The following is an 18,226-nucleotide window of genomic DNA, read 5'->3' as shown; positions in this document are numbered from 1 at the left end:
AAACTCTGCATCTGTCCTCACCTCAGGCTGAAACACATTGAGCAAAATACCACAAATGAGTGTTTCAAACACAAGGAATAAAAACGTCAGCAGCTCTGCTGACGATACAACAAGCCCTGCAGCAGAGACAGTCAGCCTCCAGAGGGGAAATCCCAGGTGCCAGGGATGACACTGAAGTGTTCCCTGGAGATTACACACACTTTAGCCTAAACTCAGATAAAAAAAACCTTTGCAAGGTAGTTCCACGGCCTGCCAGGGATGGCTGTCACAGTGGCCCCACAGCACATGCCAAGCACGTTCAAAGGTCCCCTCACAGGAAATCCCACTGAAGACACTAATGAATTTCTTCCTTCTGGCCAACAATGAGTATTTTAAAGCCCTATCTTTGATTTCTGACAACTTTATAATGAGGTGAGCATGTGCTAACCCAGGCAAAGCACAAAAAAGGTGCTGAATGCCTAGCCCCCAGGCAGGTGGCCTGCTGAACTTTTAAAAAGTGAATAAAAAAACATGAAGACTTTGTTTTGGCTTTCTTTCAAGTCATGCACTGGAGCAGATGTTAATACTTTGGATGCCAATACAAAGCATCCCTTGAGGTTCTATTATACCTTGTTTTCCCTTCTTTTTTCCTCCTTGTAGTTCTGCTCTTAGACCAGTGACTGGATCTCCCTCACATCTTCTTTCACATTATTTATAATTTTCATCTGAAAGAGGAGGGGGGAAAAATAAATATCTGTGCACAAAGTCTGCCTGCCTCTCACCAAGCACTCAGCCAAGGCAGTAAACGTTTCTCAATCCTTATGTTGCCAGTGAAGCAGTAATCACAATTATCTCATTTTTCCCTGTGCGGGTAATACCCTGGTAAAGATACTTTACCAGCTGGTATAGAGCTTGAAATTGCCACATAACAAAAGATAATGGTACTGTAGGCCTGCAAAAAGACTCAGGACACTTGACAGTCATAAGCACATGGCCACAGAGATCCATATGTTTGTTAGTGGCCTCTGACAGACCATAAAGGCAAAGGCCACAGCAATGGTAGGCAGGGCTGCTTTGCTAGAAAAAGACATGCTGAAATACCACAAAGCTGGCATGTGCCTGGAAGGGACAGGCAAGAGGAGAGAGGTGGAAATAGGTTTCGGAAAGGCATCCCTGTACGTGTCATCTTCAGCCCAGGTCAGAGCTGTGAGAGGTGAGGAGGAGCAGCAAGGAAACCCTGTTGTGCTCACCTGACTGCTCTCATGTGCCCACACTGCTTGGAGACCCTAAATCAGAGGCAGGAAGGGCAGCACGTACATGGGTAAATCACACAATAGTGTGTTTTCTAATGACTAATCCTATCTTTTCTGCTTTTGCTGCAGTTGCCTGTCCTGCGAAGCGACATGAGTCTCAAGGGATCCCTCAGCAGCAACCCTGGCTCATCAAAGTAAGGATCTCTGTGGCAGGCTTCTCCATCTCACAGCTGGCACCACCACTCCTTCCTACCAGCCAGGGGGATGCTCTTTAGCAGTCCCACTTGCCCCCTAAGTCTCTGGTGTTTGAGTCACCCTTCCTGGGCACCTCACAAGCTGTGGTTACAGCCAGCATCACTGCTTCACCTTGGTAAAGCTGCATTAGGTGGAAAGAGGAGGGGGACACCAGGAGGACCTCCACCTGCAGCTTAAGGGCTGCAGCAGCTTTCTGATGGAGCCAGAGCCACCAGCTCTCTCCCTCCTTCCTGCACGCTCCTGGTCTCTGGGGAGCAGGGTGTAAGTGAATGAGCACCATGAAGCACTGCCTGCCCTCAGGGAGACATGGTGACAAAGCAGAAAGTAGCCACTGGCCACCCACTGGCTCACTGCACCGTGCAGGACAGCCCGACCACAGTGCCTGAAACCCTGAGGTCTGGCTTTGATCCTCCTCTGCCAGGCCTGAGCTGGAGAAAACCCCGTTATCTCCTGGCTGCACACTCCTAGGCACAACCCAGGCATCTGTGGTAGGAGCCCTACAGGGGATGCAACCCATGCTTAGAGACCCGACACCCCAAAACTCAAGTGTTCATACACAGTTATGTCCTTCCACATTTTTACATGGGACACATTCTATATCTGAGCACCTGCCTTCAAGGAGCACATCTCAAAGAGGTCCATTAATAAGACAGCTTAATCTTGGCACTTACACTGCCTCGGGTTCAGGTGGACTTGGGTACAATGTGGAGGGGCCTCCATTTACCTGTACGGCTCCCTGTGATGACCCCCCTTATCACACACTAGGAGCCACTGTCCTTAAAGCAGCCCCTCCGGAAGCGATGTCCTTCCAGGGGACACGGGGTGGGAAGGTAACTGTAGTGGGGACAGGCCTAGATGGGCTCCTCTGTCTCCTGTTTCCAGCTGCTGGGTTTAGTGACACGCGCCAGTGGTGTGGATAACAGCTAGGGTTGCAGAGAGAGCCGCTGGTGCGGTCATACAAGCAAGTGCTTTGCCTGGTACTATGGAGTTGTACCATGTCTGGTGGATGTGATGAGGAGGGCACCGCTGGTCCCTCTCAGGACAGCTGCAGAGCTGCTGTGCTGATTACTGCACAAGCTGCAGTGCAAAAGCAGATGTTAAAAAGATCTGAGAGCCGATTGTTTATTTGTGCCTTCTTTCTTTTACAGTGGCAGCATGGGCAGAGCAGATGGAGCCTCCAAGCTGAGTGCAAAGGACCTGTACGGTAAGTCATGCCCACAAACACATCTAAAGTTTGCTATAGCAAAAGCACCTCTGGAGATCTGAATGTGGCTGTTGGGGTTTTAGGCTGGAACTCAAAGCAGCGTGGATCCAGACCTCCAAATGCAACAGGCTGGCCTTGATGTGGCAGCAAAAATGCACCTCACCTCCGTGCCACCGACTCCCATGCTGGGGACAGCTGTGATTTTGCGAGACAAGCTCTGCAGAACATTGCTTTCCCTCACCCCCACCTGTCACCCAGATCCTCTCCAGTTATGTTAGCAAGATAACCTGATAAAGGGCCTAACAAAAGAAAGACTGTCCTAGCAGGTTAATGATTATCCTCTTGTAACTACACAGTGAACCATGAAAACTCCAGTGCCCTTTGGCTCTTTGCTAGTAGAGGGAATGCTTGTGCACAGCCTGACGCAGCTTGTTTATAAACCACCCCAGCTCCAGTGGAACCACTGAGTCACTGGATGAAGAGCCACAGGGAACATTTAGGTATCAGTAACAGTTATTCCCGATCCTAGCAGCTCTCTTAACACATCCTGGGTGAAGACTTGCCCTGTGGGGCAGGCAGAACAAGCAGAAAGTCATGTGTGAGAAGTCACCTCCCACAGTCACTCCCTGGATGAGATGGGGGTTTGTCTGGGAGACCACTGGGGGCTTTTGGGGAGTCCGAGCCTGCACACTTTCCCACCTGAGAGCTGTCGATTTGCCTGGTTGATGCTTAAATCGAATACGAACAGGCTGCATGCACCCCTCACTGGAGAGCTTATATTCGATCAGAAAACTTCCCTTTACATCTACGAGGTGAAGGTGGTTTATTTGTCCCTGGGAAGCAGCTTTGGTTGCTGAAGGGTTTGGGCTGGAGGTTTATCAGGGTGGAGTGACCCGGAGCAGTGTCCCACAAGTGACTTATCTTGCCTGGGAAGGAGGGGGCTGTACTCAGTGGATGAAGTGTTAAACAAAGTCATTGCTAACTTCAACTAGCTGCAAAGAAGTGCAATATGGGAATAATGGTAGAACAGAAATTTGGTGTTACTGACTGGTGCTGTCTGTGGCCTGGGTGCTGCATGATGGGCAGGTGCCAAGTAGGGGTTTGAACTGTGTCAGTCACCTGTCCCGAGATGAAAGCACACCAGATAAGCCTAGAAAGCAGCAAGAGGGTGAGGCATGGAAATGTTTAGGTGCTGCACCATTTTGCACACAGGACTGCTAGTTCAGACAGGCTCCTCCTACCGCTAACAGCATCACTTCTTTTCCATGCACTGAAAGCTCCTGCAGATCCAGTCAGGGGCAGAAAGATTATAGTTACAAGGTAAATAGAGCACTGTGTAAAAACAAAACCGAGAGCTGACAACTGCGTTGAAATACAGCACATGCGCAGGTTAGCACCCATGGGTGGAGGCAGCCCAGGGCTGTGGATGGCCAGGGTTTCAGGGGGCCGAACTGTGAGCTCAAGGCTGACCTGGTGCCCTGCAAGATGAGCAGGGAGCAGCCCGCAATGACTCCCACAAAAGCTAGTGAAGGGAAAGGCTGACAAACCGCCTCTAACACACACACAGTTTCTCAAGTAAGTAGTTTTCAACATTGAGTTACATCTTTTAAATTTTTTTGCATGGACACACCCTAAAAGCAAATTTCACCAGGGATGGGACCTCTCTGATCAAATTCCAGCAAACCTTAAATGACACTCATAAGTCCATGGGCCAGCTCCTCAAGAGGAGTAATCCAGCTGCCCATGGCTTCCCTGCCACCTCTGAAGCACAGTATGAGGTCTGCAGGCATTTACTGCATAAATCAGCGGCTGTTGGCGGGATCAGCCCAGCACTGCATGAGTATACATCCACAGGGTTTTTGCTTGACAGAACTTGAAAACCACCCTGCTAGTTCAGCACGCCTTTATCAAAGGACACTCAGCAGGTGTTAAAGCAATATTTAAATGTCTGGGTCCCTTTGCACTCAGACCCTCCCTCCCCCAACATTAATTTCTGCTGTGAGCTGGCACATTTGGGGGTGGACAGCAGGCAAGAACTAAAATTCCAGGGAGAATTAAGTTTCATAATGAAACAAATCACATCAGGCCAAGCTGGCCTTGATTATGTGATTATGATGCTGCTAAGGAACGTTCAGAACTTGCAAGACTTTGTATTTCCATTTTCCTCCAGTGTAATCAGGCTGGACCCTCAGCCTGCGTACATAGCCAGGCCTCCATAGAAATCAACTCCCAATTTCGCAGCGCACAGACTCCTGCTGCATTCTAAGCTTGCTGGGTAATGCACACAGGTTCTCCAATGCACACAGATGTCTAAATACTATTCCTAGGTGAACGAGGCCTTGGGTTTAGCTTTCTTAAGATGTTTTTTCTACAGTCAAGTGCCTCTGACCACAAAGAGGTATGGAAGGAAGGAGGGCATGTACCGAACCATCAGCTCAGGTACATAGGCTCTAAATGCTAACCCAGCCTGAGCCTTCACTACTGGCCTAACACGACAGGAGTGCCGACGGCAGGTACAAGACTGCTATCTGCGGGCCAAGGGATCCCCAGTATCCACAGGGACTCACTGGCAGTATTAAAGCCACCTCAGGTGAGAGCCTGGAGAGTGATATGCAAGAGCATCGTGGTGAAGCAGAGCAGCAGCTTCAGGCTGCGGACAGAAAGCCACCTCGAAGAGAAGGGCGGAGGATCTGCTCTGGGGGGTTTCAAGGATGTAGAGTGAAACCCACAGAGGCATCTAGGTCCACACAGGACACAGCCCCCAAAGAAACTGGTGTAAAGCCCTGAGAGATCTTCCCCTGGCTCTGTCCCTACCAGAGTTGGATACACTTTCTAGGTGCTCAGCTGTCCTTAGTGGAGTTTCCTGGCTGTCATGGTAGCAGGACACTCATCCTTTCCTCCCCCCTTAGCAAAACAGCATCACATTTGTTCAGCCCCACATTCTGGAAGATTCTGTGGGCTGCCTGCACAGAGCAAGCCCCAGCTCCGCTGGCAGCAGGGGGAATGGCTGGCACCTATCAAGTTGCCACCTTACTCAATGCACAGCAACCAGCTGAATAAATGTTAATGCATACCATAAATAAATTAAACTGCTTCTCCACTTACTGGCATCTGTTCTGAACCTAGATGAAAGCCTGTCAGGGGGAGACCAGTGTGGCTCCAGCAGAAGCCAAGGGAAGGGCTGGAAGGAAGCATTTCTGCATAGTGCTTCCCACAGCAGGCTTCTGCCACCTCTTTCTGTGGTGCCACCCAGGTGGACCTTCTGCAGGCATTCATCTAAGCTACTTATCAGATAGTGCTGTCTCTCCTGACAGATTAGGTAGGTAGTGTAACCATGACAAGCTACAGAGTTAAGGGCAGTTTAACGATTACAGTGGGTTTTTCATGGGGCTGTAGGAAGAAAGCAGCTCTGCAGCAGCGTTCAGAGCAGCCCATCTCTGTTTAGGTACCATGTCCATCCCTGTGGTGCTCAGACACTTTTCAGCACCCCTGGCCAACCCTTTGGGTGCCTTTGCTTCTCACTTCAAATGCTGGGGCACAGAAGTGCCTGGCAGATCCAAAACCAGGCTGGCCCCCCAGCAGGGCCACAGAGTGGAGAGGTAGGACATGGAGGGGCACCACAGAGATGCAAAATGCTGGCCTGGCAGGAGGCAGCACTCATTCACATCCAAACCTCTGAGACACAGCCGGCTAGCTCCAACCTGCCCACCCCATCCTCAATATACTAATTTCTGAGAAAGACCAAAACTTGTCAGGGTACAGGGCTGGAAAAGGGATTTTGGAGCAAGATAAACTACCTGTAGCACGAGTTAGGCTGGAGAAATGTGGTGCTCAACAGCAGCAGACTGCAAGGCGCTATCACTTGACACTGCACACCCCCCAGGTAACCCAAGACAGGCTTCAGCACTGTAACAGGACACGGGGACTAACACAAAGAGAAAAGCCATTCCCGCCTGCCCAGCGTGGCCCTGGACAGGTATCATCTGCCTGGGGAGCGAGACTCCACTGCTGCCGCCTGCACCCATAAGCCACCAGCAGCTGCTTGGCAGAGCTTGCTGGTCCTGGTGAGGCAGAATACACTGATGGTGAAGGCGCATATTACGTTTAACAGTCACGAACCAACTCCTGGAGGTCTCTGCAGACCTCCCTTGTCTCCCAATGGGGCCCCCAACCACACGGGGAGGTCTCAGAGATGAGACTTGCCAGCCCCCAGCATGGTCCCCAGACTAATTCTTTGCTGCTGGCTCTGCTGCACCCTGGGCCAGCATAGCGTGAAGCACGGCCTCAGGGTTGCTGCTGTGAGATACCCATCACAGATAAGAGTTGTGCCAACTCATAATCACCCCAAAAGCAGAAAGACAGAAACACTGACTCCAGACAATCTTGCTTTCCCTAAAGCCATGTTGTCTGAGGGCTCAACACAAAATGACCAACAAAAGGATCATTATTTGCCATTAATTATCCCTTGCCCAAACCATGAGGTTGTTAATTATTTTAGCTGGAGACCATGTTGCCGTCACACAGTTATCAGTGGGAGCACTGAGGTGCTGTTTCTTCCCCACAACCCTCTAGAAGAGGGTTTGTACATGAATTTAACACACGCTGGTATTGTCTGCAAGACACAACCCTGGCAGGAGTGGTGGCTAGAAACAGAGCTTGCTCAGCTACACGGCTGGGTCAGGAGGACTGTGCACATGTCTAAACCCAAGGGGATCTGGGCAGCATCTGAATGGTGCCACCTACCATCGTGTCCCTCGGATGCAGGTAGAGCCTCTGTGTCTTTTAACAAAAGCTAAAATTAGAAAACACTGGCATTCATTGAGACAATTTCTGAGGTTCAATATCTCGGCAGGAAGGCCAGGTGTTTGGTTTTAGGCATGTCTGACTGTTGAGATGTCAGCCCGTGCCCTGAAGCAGGCCCACGTTGCCATCAGCAAAGCAGTGAGGCTGCAATTCTGGATAAAGCAACTGCAGACCTGACTGACTGAGCGGCCATTCCCTTTAAGGCTATCCTCCCACAGGAGAGAAAGTCAGAGATCCAGCAAAGACCAAAACTCCTTGCTGCAGAGAGGAGGAACTGCTTCCCTCGGACTGCCCTGCAGATTTCCCTTTGGGAAATGATGAGGGACTAAGGGAACTGGTGCTGAGCACATCAGTACTGACCTAACAGGGACTTCCCAGCTCCATCGTTCCCTGGACATACTGCTGCTCCCAAGGGACCTGCTCTGCTTGCCCAAGACCTCCAGAGCACTGGACAGGGCAGATGGACACACAGCTGTGTCCATCCCCAACCAGCTGTACAATCATGGCCAACACATCTCCCCCTTGGGCATTGCTCTCCCCTGCTCCAGCCCTTTGCCAGGGCACACTGAAAGCTGCTTAGAGGGGGGAGCGTCCCTAGATGCATTTGCCCAGTGCACCAGGACAACAACAGGGAACCAACATGCTCCTGCAGCAGGTGGGGGGAAAGGCAGTGCCATTTTCCCATGTGTTGTTGCTGTTTACCTCCCCAGCCCACCACAAGAAAGCCCTGTGCAGTGCTGATTGCAGGTCCAAGTCAGAGCAGTGCCTGATTCCCCATCTCTTCCACTGCCAGCCTTGAAGATATTTTTATTATACTAAAATATTATAATAATATGGTAGCCACTGTTAGAAAACCACAATAGCTACTCTTAATGGAGACCCCAATAGGTCAGTGTATGACATCAAAAGTGTTATGGAGAAACTGGTCAGATTAATTTCTACCGATGGGTGTTTAAGCTTAAAAATATCAAAAATCCCCATGTCCTCCCCCACTGCCCCCTCAGTACCATTTCAGCTTCTTACTTCACATTCCCTCTCCCACCCCAGATTCCAGCTTCAGATTACCCCAGCTCCCCTCTGACACTGCCTTACAGGTGACCCTTTTACTCAAAGCCTCAGACATTTAATACTCCAACTGGAAAGAGGGCTGGAAGAAAAATAGGAAGCCAGCATTCCTGTTGGCTCCCACAGATCGAAACCCAGCGGTGGGTAAGACGGGAAACACACAGGCTCAGCTCAGCCCTGACTGGAGCTACTGGGAGGAGCAGGCTCTGTCCTGGGTGCTTCTGGGCTCAACCCTGGCCGCAGTGCTGCCTTGCAGCCACCCCGACCTGCTGCAGGCAGCCCTCATGTCCGCACCGCGGAGCCTTTGGGCCAGGGGTTAGTGATGGGGAGGCTGCAGGGAGGGACCCCTGATGCTGCAGTGCCTGCTCCGCATCTCCAGCAGCCCTTTTTCTTTGCCACTTCAAGACTGCCGAGCACAAGTTCTCTCCTTGCATGAAGTAACTGCTTAGTGCTTACTCAGAGGAATATTTTCTTAAATGGAAATGGGTTGTTGGATATGCCCAAGTACCTTGGGAACAAAAGCTGTGTTAGTAACAACAAAAAAAGGGGAAACTTTTCATTACGAGTTTTTTTAAAGTAAGGCAAATTCACTGGTTTAATTAAATCAAGGTTCCTCCCATCTTCCTAAATGTATTCTGACATTCAAAAAATGTCATTACCAGCTACAGGAAGTTCAGAAAACAACACTTTGGATTGTTTGGTGGAAAATAATTTGGCATACTTCTTCCAGCTCTGGTTGTAAAGGCTAAAAAGGAATACCTCTACCCATAAGCTTCCCCTGCAACTCCTCAATACCCTGATTATCTTCTGCGGAGAGGCCCCTGTGTGCCTGCCCAGCGGACAGTATGCTACTGTACATACCGCCTCACGATCCTGGGCAGGCCAGACACAAACACGCAGTGTTTCTCGATGTACTCAGTCCTTGCACAACCCAGGAGGTGGGTCAGGTTTTTATTTGCTCTTCTAGAGTGGGTTGTGTCTTCAGCTAATAAAACAGGAATGTGAGCACTTGGGTCTGAGCTAGTGGCAAATATTAAGCATGCCAAGGAGGAATTTGGCCTTGTGACACCTCCTAGCAGCTGCTGACACGCTATCAATAAAGCAGCTCCCTGCTGCCACAGACCATTCATACCTCTGCCTGCCCCCAACCTCAATGAGAGCCTTTTCATTCACTTCAAGAGCTTCCAGATCATGTACCAACATGCCAGCCATGAACGATAGCTGCCCCATGCAAAGATTCCCAGCATCACAGCCACAGATACTAACAAGCTCTGGCCATTCAGAAAATATCATGGTGCTAAAAGGAAAACCAGGGAGCTTGATGCTTCATAAGAAGCTGCAGAGATGCTTCCAAAATGGAGCTGTCCCTGTGCCAGCCAGCCATGGGGACCCCTGAGCAGGGAAGCCTCTGCAGCAGCAGAGGTACAGACCTGCAGATGCCTCCCTGTCAGGAGCTCAGACGCAGCAGGTCTGTGCAGTGCCTGAAACCAGATCCTTGACTAACCCTGCAGAACCTGGAGCATCCTCCCACTCTTTGAGGATGCAGGAACCTGTCAGATTGGCAGAGCTGTGCTACCGCAGATGGGTGGTCAGACTGCCAGATCAGATCTGGCCCCGCACTCAGATCCTGGGAATGGATGCTGTTTCATAAAGCTGCTTTATAATGCAGGCCCGGCAGATTTGCATCATTGCCATTAGCATACAGAGACATTTGCTGCTCTGTTTCTCCTCTGGAGGGCTGTGTCCTGACCTGTTGGTTTGGCACAAAGCTCACACTACAATAGCAGGTTACTATAAACAGCATATGCACTGCTAGATAATATATAGATAACAGAAATTATTGGCAGGCTCCAGAAGGCAACAGCTAGGACTTTCCTTAGGCTGTTCTAATGGACACAGAGGCCAGGGAAGTTGCTAGTGTGACACAGGGAATCAAGGAGAGGCCCTTGATCTGGTACTGCCAATGAAAACAAACCTGATCCCACACATCTTTGGTTCCTTACAGACTGCTTCATGTAGGACTTGTCCATCCTCCACATTTTCTGCTGTGCCTTCTGCTCAGCAATGGCTGAAGACAAATATGAGAAGTGGGGAGGATCAGGGAGGATCCTGTGTGATAAAGCTCACTAATTAAGCAGGGAAGGATGTTCACGGAGGGGAGGCTGAGGCCTTCGCAGCTCTGGTGCAACTGGCTGCATTTGTTACAGCAGCACCTGTTTACACCACAACTGACATTGGCTCTAGCGTACAGCAAGAGCACAGGCGAGTTTTTCTTTAGAGCAGTTTAGAGTGTAACTGGATGGAAAGAGATGGTAGCTTGGGATTGAGCTTTGGGATCCTGGCTGTAACAGCCTGTAACCCTCATGCAGCTCAGCAGAGCACCACAGGCACTCACCCCACCAGCAGCAGAAAAGAAGGGCTCAGATTCCCCCAAAACACCAGGAACACATGCATCATGGTAGTACCAAGGCTGTTCTGCCTATTCTCTTCAGAAAATGCAAAAAGAGCCAAAAAAACCAGCTATAACCCATTAACAATCTGGGGAAAGCAAAGCATGGTGGAAGCACACCCCATTCAGCCTGTTTACCCCATATGCAGAGGCACAAGACTCTTCTGCATGGAGATGTACGGTCATACAGCTGTACCCCAGAACAGTGAGCGACCACAGGTTCTTTTGTCATACGTCTCAGCTACCATCTTTTGGCTGCTTCAGGGTCAGATAAGCCAGACCCCAGAGTTTGTTTCCCTCCTCCCTAGGCTGATATTCTCCTCCTACTAATATTTACAGGCCATTTTGGAAGCTGGCAGCAGAGGCGGGGCTCAAGCCTAGGCACCCCGTTGGGTGTCTTACCGATACAACCACCCTTTCTCCCCTGGTACCACTGGTGCATTGTACTGGGAATGCTCTGCCTCACTGGCTTGGCAGAGGCCATACACAAAGAGAGATAAGCCCACTTCTGCTCTCCTTTGCACTGTTCTACATCCCTAGAGACTTTAGCTAATTATTTCAGCTCTAAGCTGGTCCCAGCGGGCAGTTTCTACGGCTAGCCAATCTCTTGTGCACACGATTGCCAGGCTGAAGGGAGTGTTCACAGCCACATCCTAACTCCCTGCAAAAAAAGGGTGTTGCATGGAAATGGGAAGGCGACTTGGCACAAAAGATGTGGTTTGGCTTCCTGGACCAAGCTGATAACCCCAGCCCTCCAGGATGTACATTGATCCTGCCTTTCCCCCCCCCCCCCCCCCCCTCATTTATTACTTACTTTCATCCCTTCCACTCCTTAACATAAAGCCAAACTGGAAAAATTCCAGCCAAGATTTTGGCGTCATCACTGAGATTTCAGCCCAGCACCTTTCTGAGCCCTCAGATAAAATCCACTTTGCTGCCTCTGCAGTGTCTGAGCTTTTTCCATTTCCTCGTGTGGCCAGTGGTACCAGTGGGAAACATCATTCCCACAGCACTGTTTATCCATAAGACACTGGCAGAAAATAACATACTCCAGAGAACAGCTTTGCCGTTTTCCCCACATCTCTGGGTACCAGGCAAGATTAGCTGGTTAGGAAAGGACTGAACAACTGAACTGAATTCAGTTAAAGAACAATTTACAGGGTTTATTTTTCCCTTGAAAGGGGTGTCTTAAGGCTCAATGGGCCAAATCCTTAGAGGCAAGGGATAAGACAATTTACCAAAGAGGGTGCATGTCCCAGGTGCTATCCACACTCAAGTCATTCAAAACTCTCTGGATCACCCATGCGTTCATACAGCAAGTGCTTGGGCTCAGCCACGACACAACTGTGAATTACCCATCCTTGCTCTTTAGGCCACAGCAGTGGATCACACCAGCTGCCTCCCTCCAGACAAGACAGGAACTCCACACTATGAGGGTTTTTTTCTCTTGCCAGACACCAAAAGCAACAAAGCTGTACTGCTTTCCCTTCTCTTTGTCTCTCTTGGCAGACAGAAGGGAAAGACAGACAGTGGTGGTCACTGTGGGCTCATGCCAGCTTTTATCACCTTTAGATGTTTGCTGTACTCATGCCACAGCCCCAGAGCTCTCCCTGCCCTTTGTAGCGCAGCCCATGTTATATCCAAAGAATCCTCCACCGCTACAGCCTCTAAAGGTCACAGCAGAAGAAAATTCATTTAAATAGAGGTGCAGATTGGTGTCTAAGCTTTGACAGCAACTGCCATCTAATTCATGGAAAAGCATTGCTATATTCCTATAATGCTTATTTATTGTGTGGGGATTATGCACATCCTTCACCTTGTGGGGCCAGGGTATGGGTTGGATAAACCTTATGGTGCTCAGGCCTTCTCCATTGCAAGATGCCATGAAAATGCAAAGTGTCCTAGTATGAGAGGTGTCAGATAAACCAGGAGGAAATTAGCTACTGCTGCTAACAAGCCAGCATTCATTCATACAAAACTCAGCAGGTAGAGGACAGGGCTGTGCAGAAGGGCACTGTGGGAGCCACCCAAGGACAAGCAACCTGCCTTCTGAAGTCTTTTCTGGCCAAGGGAGTTCACCTGTTCAACGTAAAGGCCCACCCTTGATCCATAGAGTCAAATGGCCATAGATCTCCCTGCAGGCTTCGTTCTGTGCATGGCATATTTGGATCAGCCCAGCACCACCAGAGCCAGATTTAAGCTAAGGCAAATAATGATGCATAACTAAGACAAGTAACGATGCATCCACGGAAAGGTCTGTAACCTTTCACCAGATTGCTTTGAAGTAAACAAAACAAAAAATCCTCTTCCTTTTTAAAGCACCCAAGCTTCTTGGGTAGATGTAGCCTAAGACTGATTATTTTGTGATCTGCAGGCTGGATCTCTAACTCTTCCTGTGTTTAAATCAAAACTGTGCACTAGGAAAGGAGATTTCAGTGTTTTGGCACCCTGCTGTCCCCGGAAAGCCTGGCTGCTTTCAAGCCTCATGGTTATATTTGCGGATGCCAGGAGGAAACACAAAAATAAAAGTTTCCATGGGTGTGGGGGCAGGTAGAAGCCAAGGAGACAGAAGGGATTTCAGAAGGAACAAGCAGATATCTTAAAGAAAGGAACAGGAAAGAGAATAAGCAGAAACACCCCTTTCCTCGTCCTGGCCAGCTTCTGGAACGTCACTTGAATGGCATCCTGAGGCAAAATAGAGGCACTTTGTTCTAGTTCTGCAACTCTCAAAGGTACCACAGAAATTCCCCCAGGAGAATCAACAGAGGAAGAGGAGGATACCTTCATTTTCTCCCTGCCCCAGGGCTTGCTTCTGTCTGGAAAAGGCTGCAAATGGCTAAAGCAGCCCTTGCCCTCTAGCTTACCCCCAAGTGCAGGCGATGGGAAGTTGGGCTATGCAGAGCCCTAGGGTTTCAACATGTCCCCAAGATTTCCAAGGGCTTCTCTAAACATTTCCTCAGAGGTACATGCTGAGAATCTCCCCCGACCATGACATGTGCAGCTTCTTTGAGCTTGGGTGATGCAGCAAAGGCATCAGAGGGGACTCCAGAAAGTCTGTAAGCAGCCAGCCACAGCCCTGACCATTGCTACAGCTCCATGGGCAGTTCTCCTACCAGACCAGACAGTCAGCCTGGTTCTCCTACCAGACCAGACAGCCTACAGACCAGTAGGCTGTTCTACCAGAAATACAGACCTATGCTAGCCTCCCTCTGGAAATCCTGTCCCTCTGGTACACCTTCCCTTCCTCAGGGACTGCCAGCTTCTGACACAGCTCTGCATTCTTCTTTCAGGGCTGAAGACATTTGCCTGTCCTAATGTAAAAACCTTCTGTTTCCAGACCAAGCACTTCAGCCCTTTCCATACCCTTTTAAAAAGGAGGGGATGGGATGTCTTAATGTCTGAATTTGTCTCCATCCCACACAGACGCAGTGTTCTCATTTCCATTAGTGTCATCTATTTACACGAGAAATGTTTGGTGAGGAAATTGAGGTTAGTGAGGAAAAAAAAAAAGTTACTCACATCAGACATGAATCCCTGCGGTGTGTGTTGCCGTGTGCCCTATTCCAGACCTTGCCCCACATTTGAAGTAGGGCAGACTGCAATTAAAACACACAGCAAACAGAAAATGCCATTGACCCTTCAATGCGAGCCTAAGGTGGGAGGTGGCTGTGCTGAAATATTAATTTACTCAAGGTCACTCTGGAAGCTAATGGCTGAGCAGGGAGTCTGAGGTCTTTGAGCTATCCTCACTCCATCTCCAAGCCCATGCTGGCGGTGTAAAAGGCACCGGCTCAGAGACCGGCAGTCTCCGTTAACACCTCTGCCAGCGTGCCCACCAAGAAATCATTTCTGCTTGTGAACAGCTGCCACTTTAGGGCTACCAGGAACTGGCTGCAGAGGCCAAGCACACTGCTGTCTTTTCAACCACAGGCACAGAGATACCAGGCATAAAGTCCTTGGGTGTCCTGCCAAGCGGATGGCACACCTCAGTCTTAAAGAGCATTACGGAAGTGTTTAAAAGCACTAGAAATCAGCTTGAAACCAGCTTCTATCAACCCTTGCCAGGCTCCAAATGAAAGTAGCAGCGTCTCTTCTTACGTTCATTGTCTCTGGGCTAACTTTGTATCTTTAACATGCTCCAGCGGCCATAGGCAAGTTTGCTACCAGTGCTCAGCCCTGTGTCTTGGGAGAAGTACCAAGCGGAGCTCAATTTAAAAGCTCTTCTCTGCTAGGTCGGTGCTTGTTCTGGAGAGACACCTGGTGGCAATGCCCGCAGAGCCCGAGCTGAGCTCAGGGACGCACTCATCCTCCTTCCGTGGAAGCCAAGGAGAAATAAAAGCATAACAGAGATGCAAGGGAAAAGATTCATACTACCAAGGTGGGAACCAAGGCAAAAGCACGGCACAAACCTGCACGTCTCCCAAGCCCCAAGCCCAACTCCACCACCCCTGTGCCTGAGCAGCATTTCACAGCCCCAAACCAGGGCAGGTGATGGGAGCAAGAGCACCCAACAGACACTTAGCAAAAAAACTGTGAAAGACCCGAAGTCTAATATACCTGAGAAGTTTGAGCTTGTTCAACCCTAACCAGTTTTTAACTACCCTCCCTGCCAGCACTCTGATTTTAGGACAACCAAAGAAATCCCAAATTCCCATGAGCTGGGAGCTAAATCAAAGTAAGTTGAAACAGGAGCTTTCCAGGGGCTAGATAGGCTGGCTAGAAATCCTATCCCATTCTGGGCAGGAAAAATCTAGGTGTGAAGCTGCATGTGACACGCAGGGGCACGCACACTCATGAGGAAGGATATTTACAGAAATCCTGGCAATTAAAAAAGGAGGCACAGGTCTATAGGATATTTTAATTCCTGTTAACTCTGTGGGAAAGCAGCAGATTCAGGCCAGCTTCTTCCTTTGCACAGGATCTACTGGCAGGAGGTTTAAATAACAGCTATCCAGGTGAGGAGTGAATACAAGGACACCCCCAGGACTAAGCTAAAGCTCCAAACTGGTGCTTTGGGGGTTGCTTTCTGTTCTTGTCACAGCAGGATGCTTTGCTTTCTACATTTACTCCTTGCTAGCGTTCTCCATGCAAGGCTTAAAGGAGGACACACATCAGAGCTGGCAAATTACTCCCCAGCCAACACTCAGGGTGTAGTTCAGTGTTGCACCTTCTCCATCACTATCACCAGCTTCAGGAGCTGCCATCCTTTCCAATCCTGACCCTCATTTCTCATCCCATCACTGCAGTCCACTGACTGCTATGCCCATGCAACTGTTTGCAGGACAAGTTCATGCAAGCAGGCTCAGGGAAAGGGACAGACAGGACGCATGGTCTGAACCAGCGTGGAGCAGCAACAGGAGCCGCAGCAGGCAGCTGCTGGAGATGTCTATTAGCAGGAGTCTCAGTAATTCCTGGTAGCTTTGGATAGCTTAATCCCTACAGTCCTTCCTGTCTTTAACTCCAACCCTTCACCATGGCTTGCCAGGAAACACAAGAAAGCAAACTAAAAGCATCACAGTAGTGCAGAGGGTTTCCTCTGGAGGGCGATTCAAAGGGCTGTTATGTCCAGACTGGGGGTTGTGGTTGGAATTTTTCTTCTTGCCATGTGCACATCACAGTCTTCCGCAGCCTTCTCAAGCCACTCCTCCACTCCTCAGCCCTCTGCCAAGAGCTTCCCTAATCATTTGTTGCTTGAGGCTTTCCTTTACCCTAGGTTTAATTTCCTCCACAAACGACGCTGACCCCAGGAATCAAATTAGCAGCAGTATTAAGAGATACAACTTGAACGTGCACTTTACATATCTGATTTACCAATCCTCATTACAAAAGTTAGTATTAGTAACATGTCTATTATTGCAAATACTCTGAAGATTGAAGACTCTGAACTCAGAGTGTGAGAAAGACTGTAGCACCCCATCATGACAGCTTTAACTCCCAGATCCTGATATAACAGCAAACACCTGCTACAATGAAGGCTTGTTTTCTTCTTTTTTTTGCAGAACAAAGGAAAAAATACTCCAACTCCAATGTCATTATGCACGAGACTTCACAGTACCATGTACAGGTGAGTATGCAATGGAATGTTAAGGGGCTGAAAGGCCAGCATCAGTGATAGATGCAGGTAATGCAACGAGCTTCATTTGTCCTTGACCTTCAACAGGCTAAAAAGGAGCCAGGAGCCTTCTGACAGTAAGCAAGCATCACTCTTCACACCCTGAGAGAGGCAAACATCAAAGCTGCTTGAAACTTCATATTTCTTTTCCACAGTTCCCGGCTCCCCGATGCCTGTAAATCAGGTTGTCTCCTGAGCTTCCCACCCAGCTAGACACACTCACTAGCTCCTGGGCTGTAGGACACACTTTCAGACTTAGCCATCTGCTGTAATTTCCCTCCTTGCGCTGTGGGTCACCGTGGTCCTGCCAGCCTGGACCCAGGGGCTGAGATCACATAAGCCCTCTCAATCACACGTAGCACCCTGCTGAAGCTGGAACCACCTGGGCTTCTCATCAAATTCCTTTGAGCACAAAAGGGTAGGGAAATAAAGAATAAAATAGGTAGGTGGAGCGCAGGGACTCTGAGGAGAGAAACTAAAGGGCTATAAGCGCAACACAATTCCCGAGACAATTCCTCTCCCAAGATTGACCCCCACTCCCTTCTACAAGTCAGAGGTTACAGGCTGGACTGGATCCCTCTCCTTTCTCTCCTCTCACTTATTGCCTGCTCTAAAAATCAACACCAGCTCTCCAGCCATCTTTTACTTCTCTGCTGCTCCTCTCCAACTCCATGTTTTGGAGAGCAGCAGTTGTTCCATTATGGTACAGTATTATTTGAAAATCCAAGCAAGCAGGCTCTGGTATAGCTCACAGACCCTCCTGCAAGGCTACAAACGGCTTTCCATGGAAAAACTCTGAATCATGCTCAAATCCTCTAACAAAGCCAGGTCCAGACTTCCATGGCTTTTCCCACATTACATGACACAGGTCATCCCTGACCACTTATTTCTCCCTCCCTTGGATCCCACACATTTCTTTGAATCGAGGAGTGGAAGAGATACCCACATTACAAAGACTGCTTTGGGATGGGGAGAGAAGCAGAGATCAGTCACTGCTTCTGCATGTCCAGTGCCTTGACCTGTACACTGAAGGCTCAGAAGTTACTGGCTTGTCCCTTTTCCCGTTCTGGGCTACATCCAGGACCAGTGCCTAGGGACATTCTGAG

The 18,226-nt window shown here is 49.4% G+C and overlaps 1 protein-coding gene across 2 annotated transcripts in view; it reads left to right on the top strand.

The window, feature by feature from the left end:
• Positions 1-18,226, top strand: part of EPS8L2 (EPS8 like 2) — a 66,867-nt gene that overhangs the window by 20,939 nt on the left and 27,702 nt on the right. For both annotated transcript variants that reach the window (XM_027795251.2, XM_013304029.3), the window contains 3 exons: positions 1,362-1,426; positions 2,636-2,691; positions 17,008-17,072. In XM_027795251.2, coding sequence (XP_027651052.1) covers positions 1,383-1,426; positions 2,636-2,691; positions 17,008-17,072 — 165 coding nt within the window. In that variant the 5' untranslated portion in view covers positions 1,362-1,382. The remainder of the gene's footprint in view (positions 1-1,361; positions 1,427-2,635; positions 2,692-17,007; positions 17,073-18,226) is intronic.

Source organism: Falco peregrinus, chromosome 9, assembly GCF_023634155.1.
Source record: "Falco peregrinus isolate bFalPer1 chromosome 9, bFalPer1.pri, whole genome shotgun sequence".
Lineage (NCBI taxonomy): Eukaryota > Metazoa > Chordata > Aves > Falconiformes > Falconidae > Falco > Falco peregrinus.
Note: the sequence above shows the minus strand (reverse complement) of the source record. Positions and strands in the feature narration are given on the sequence as shown.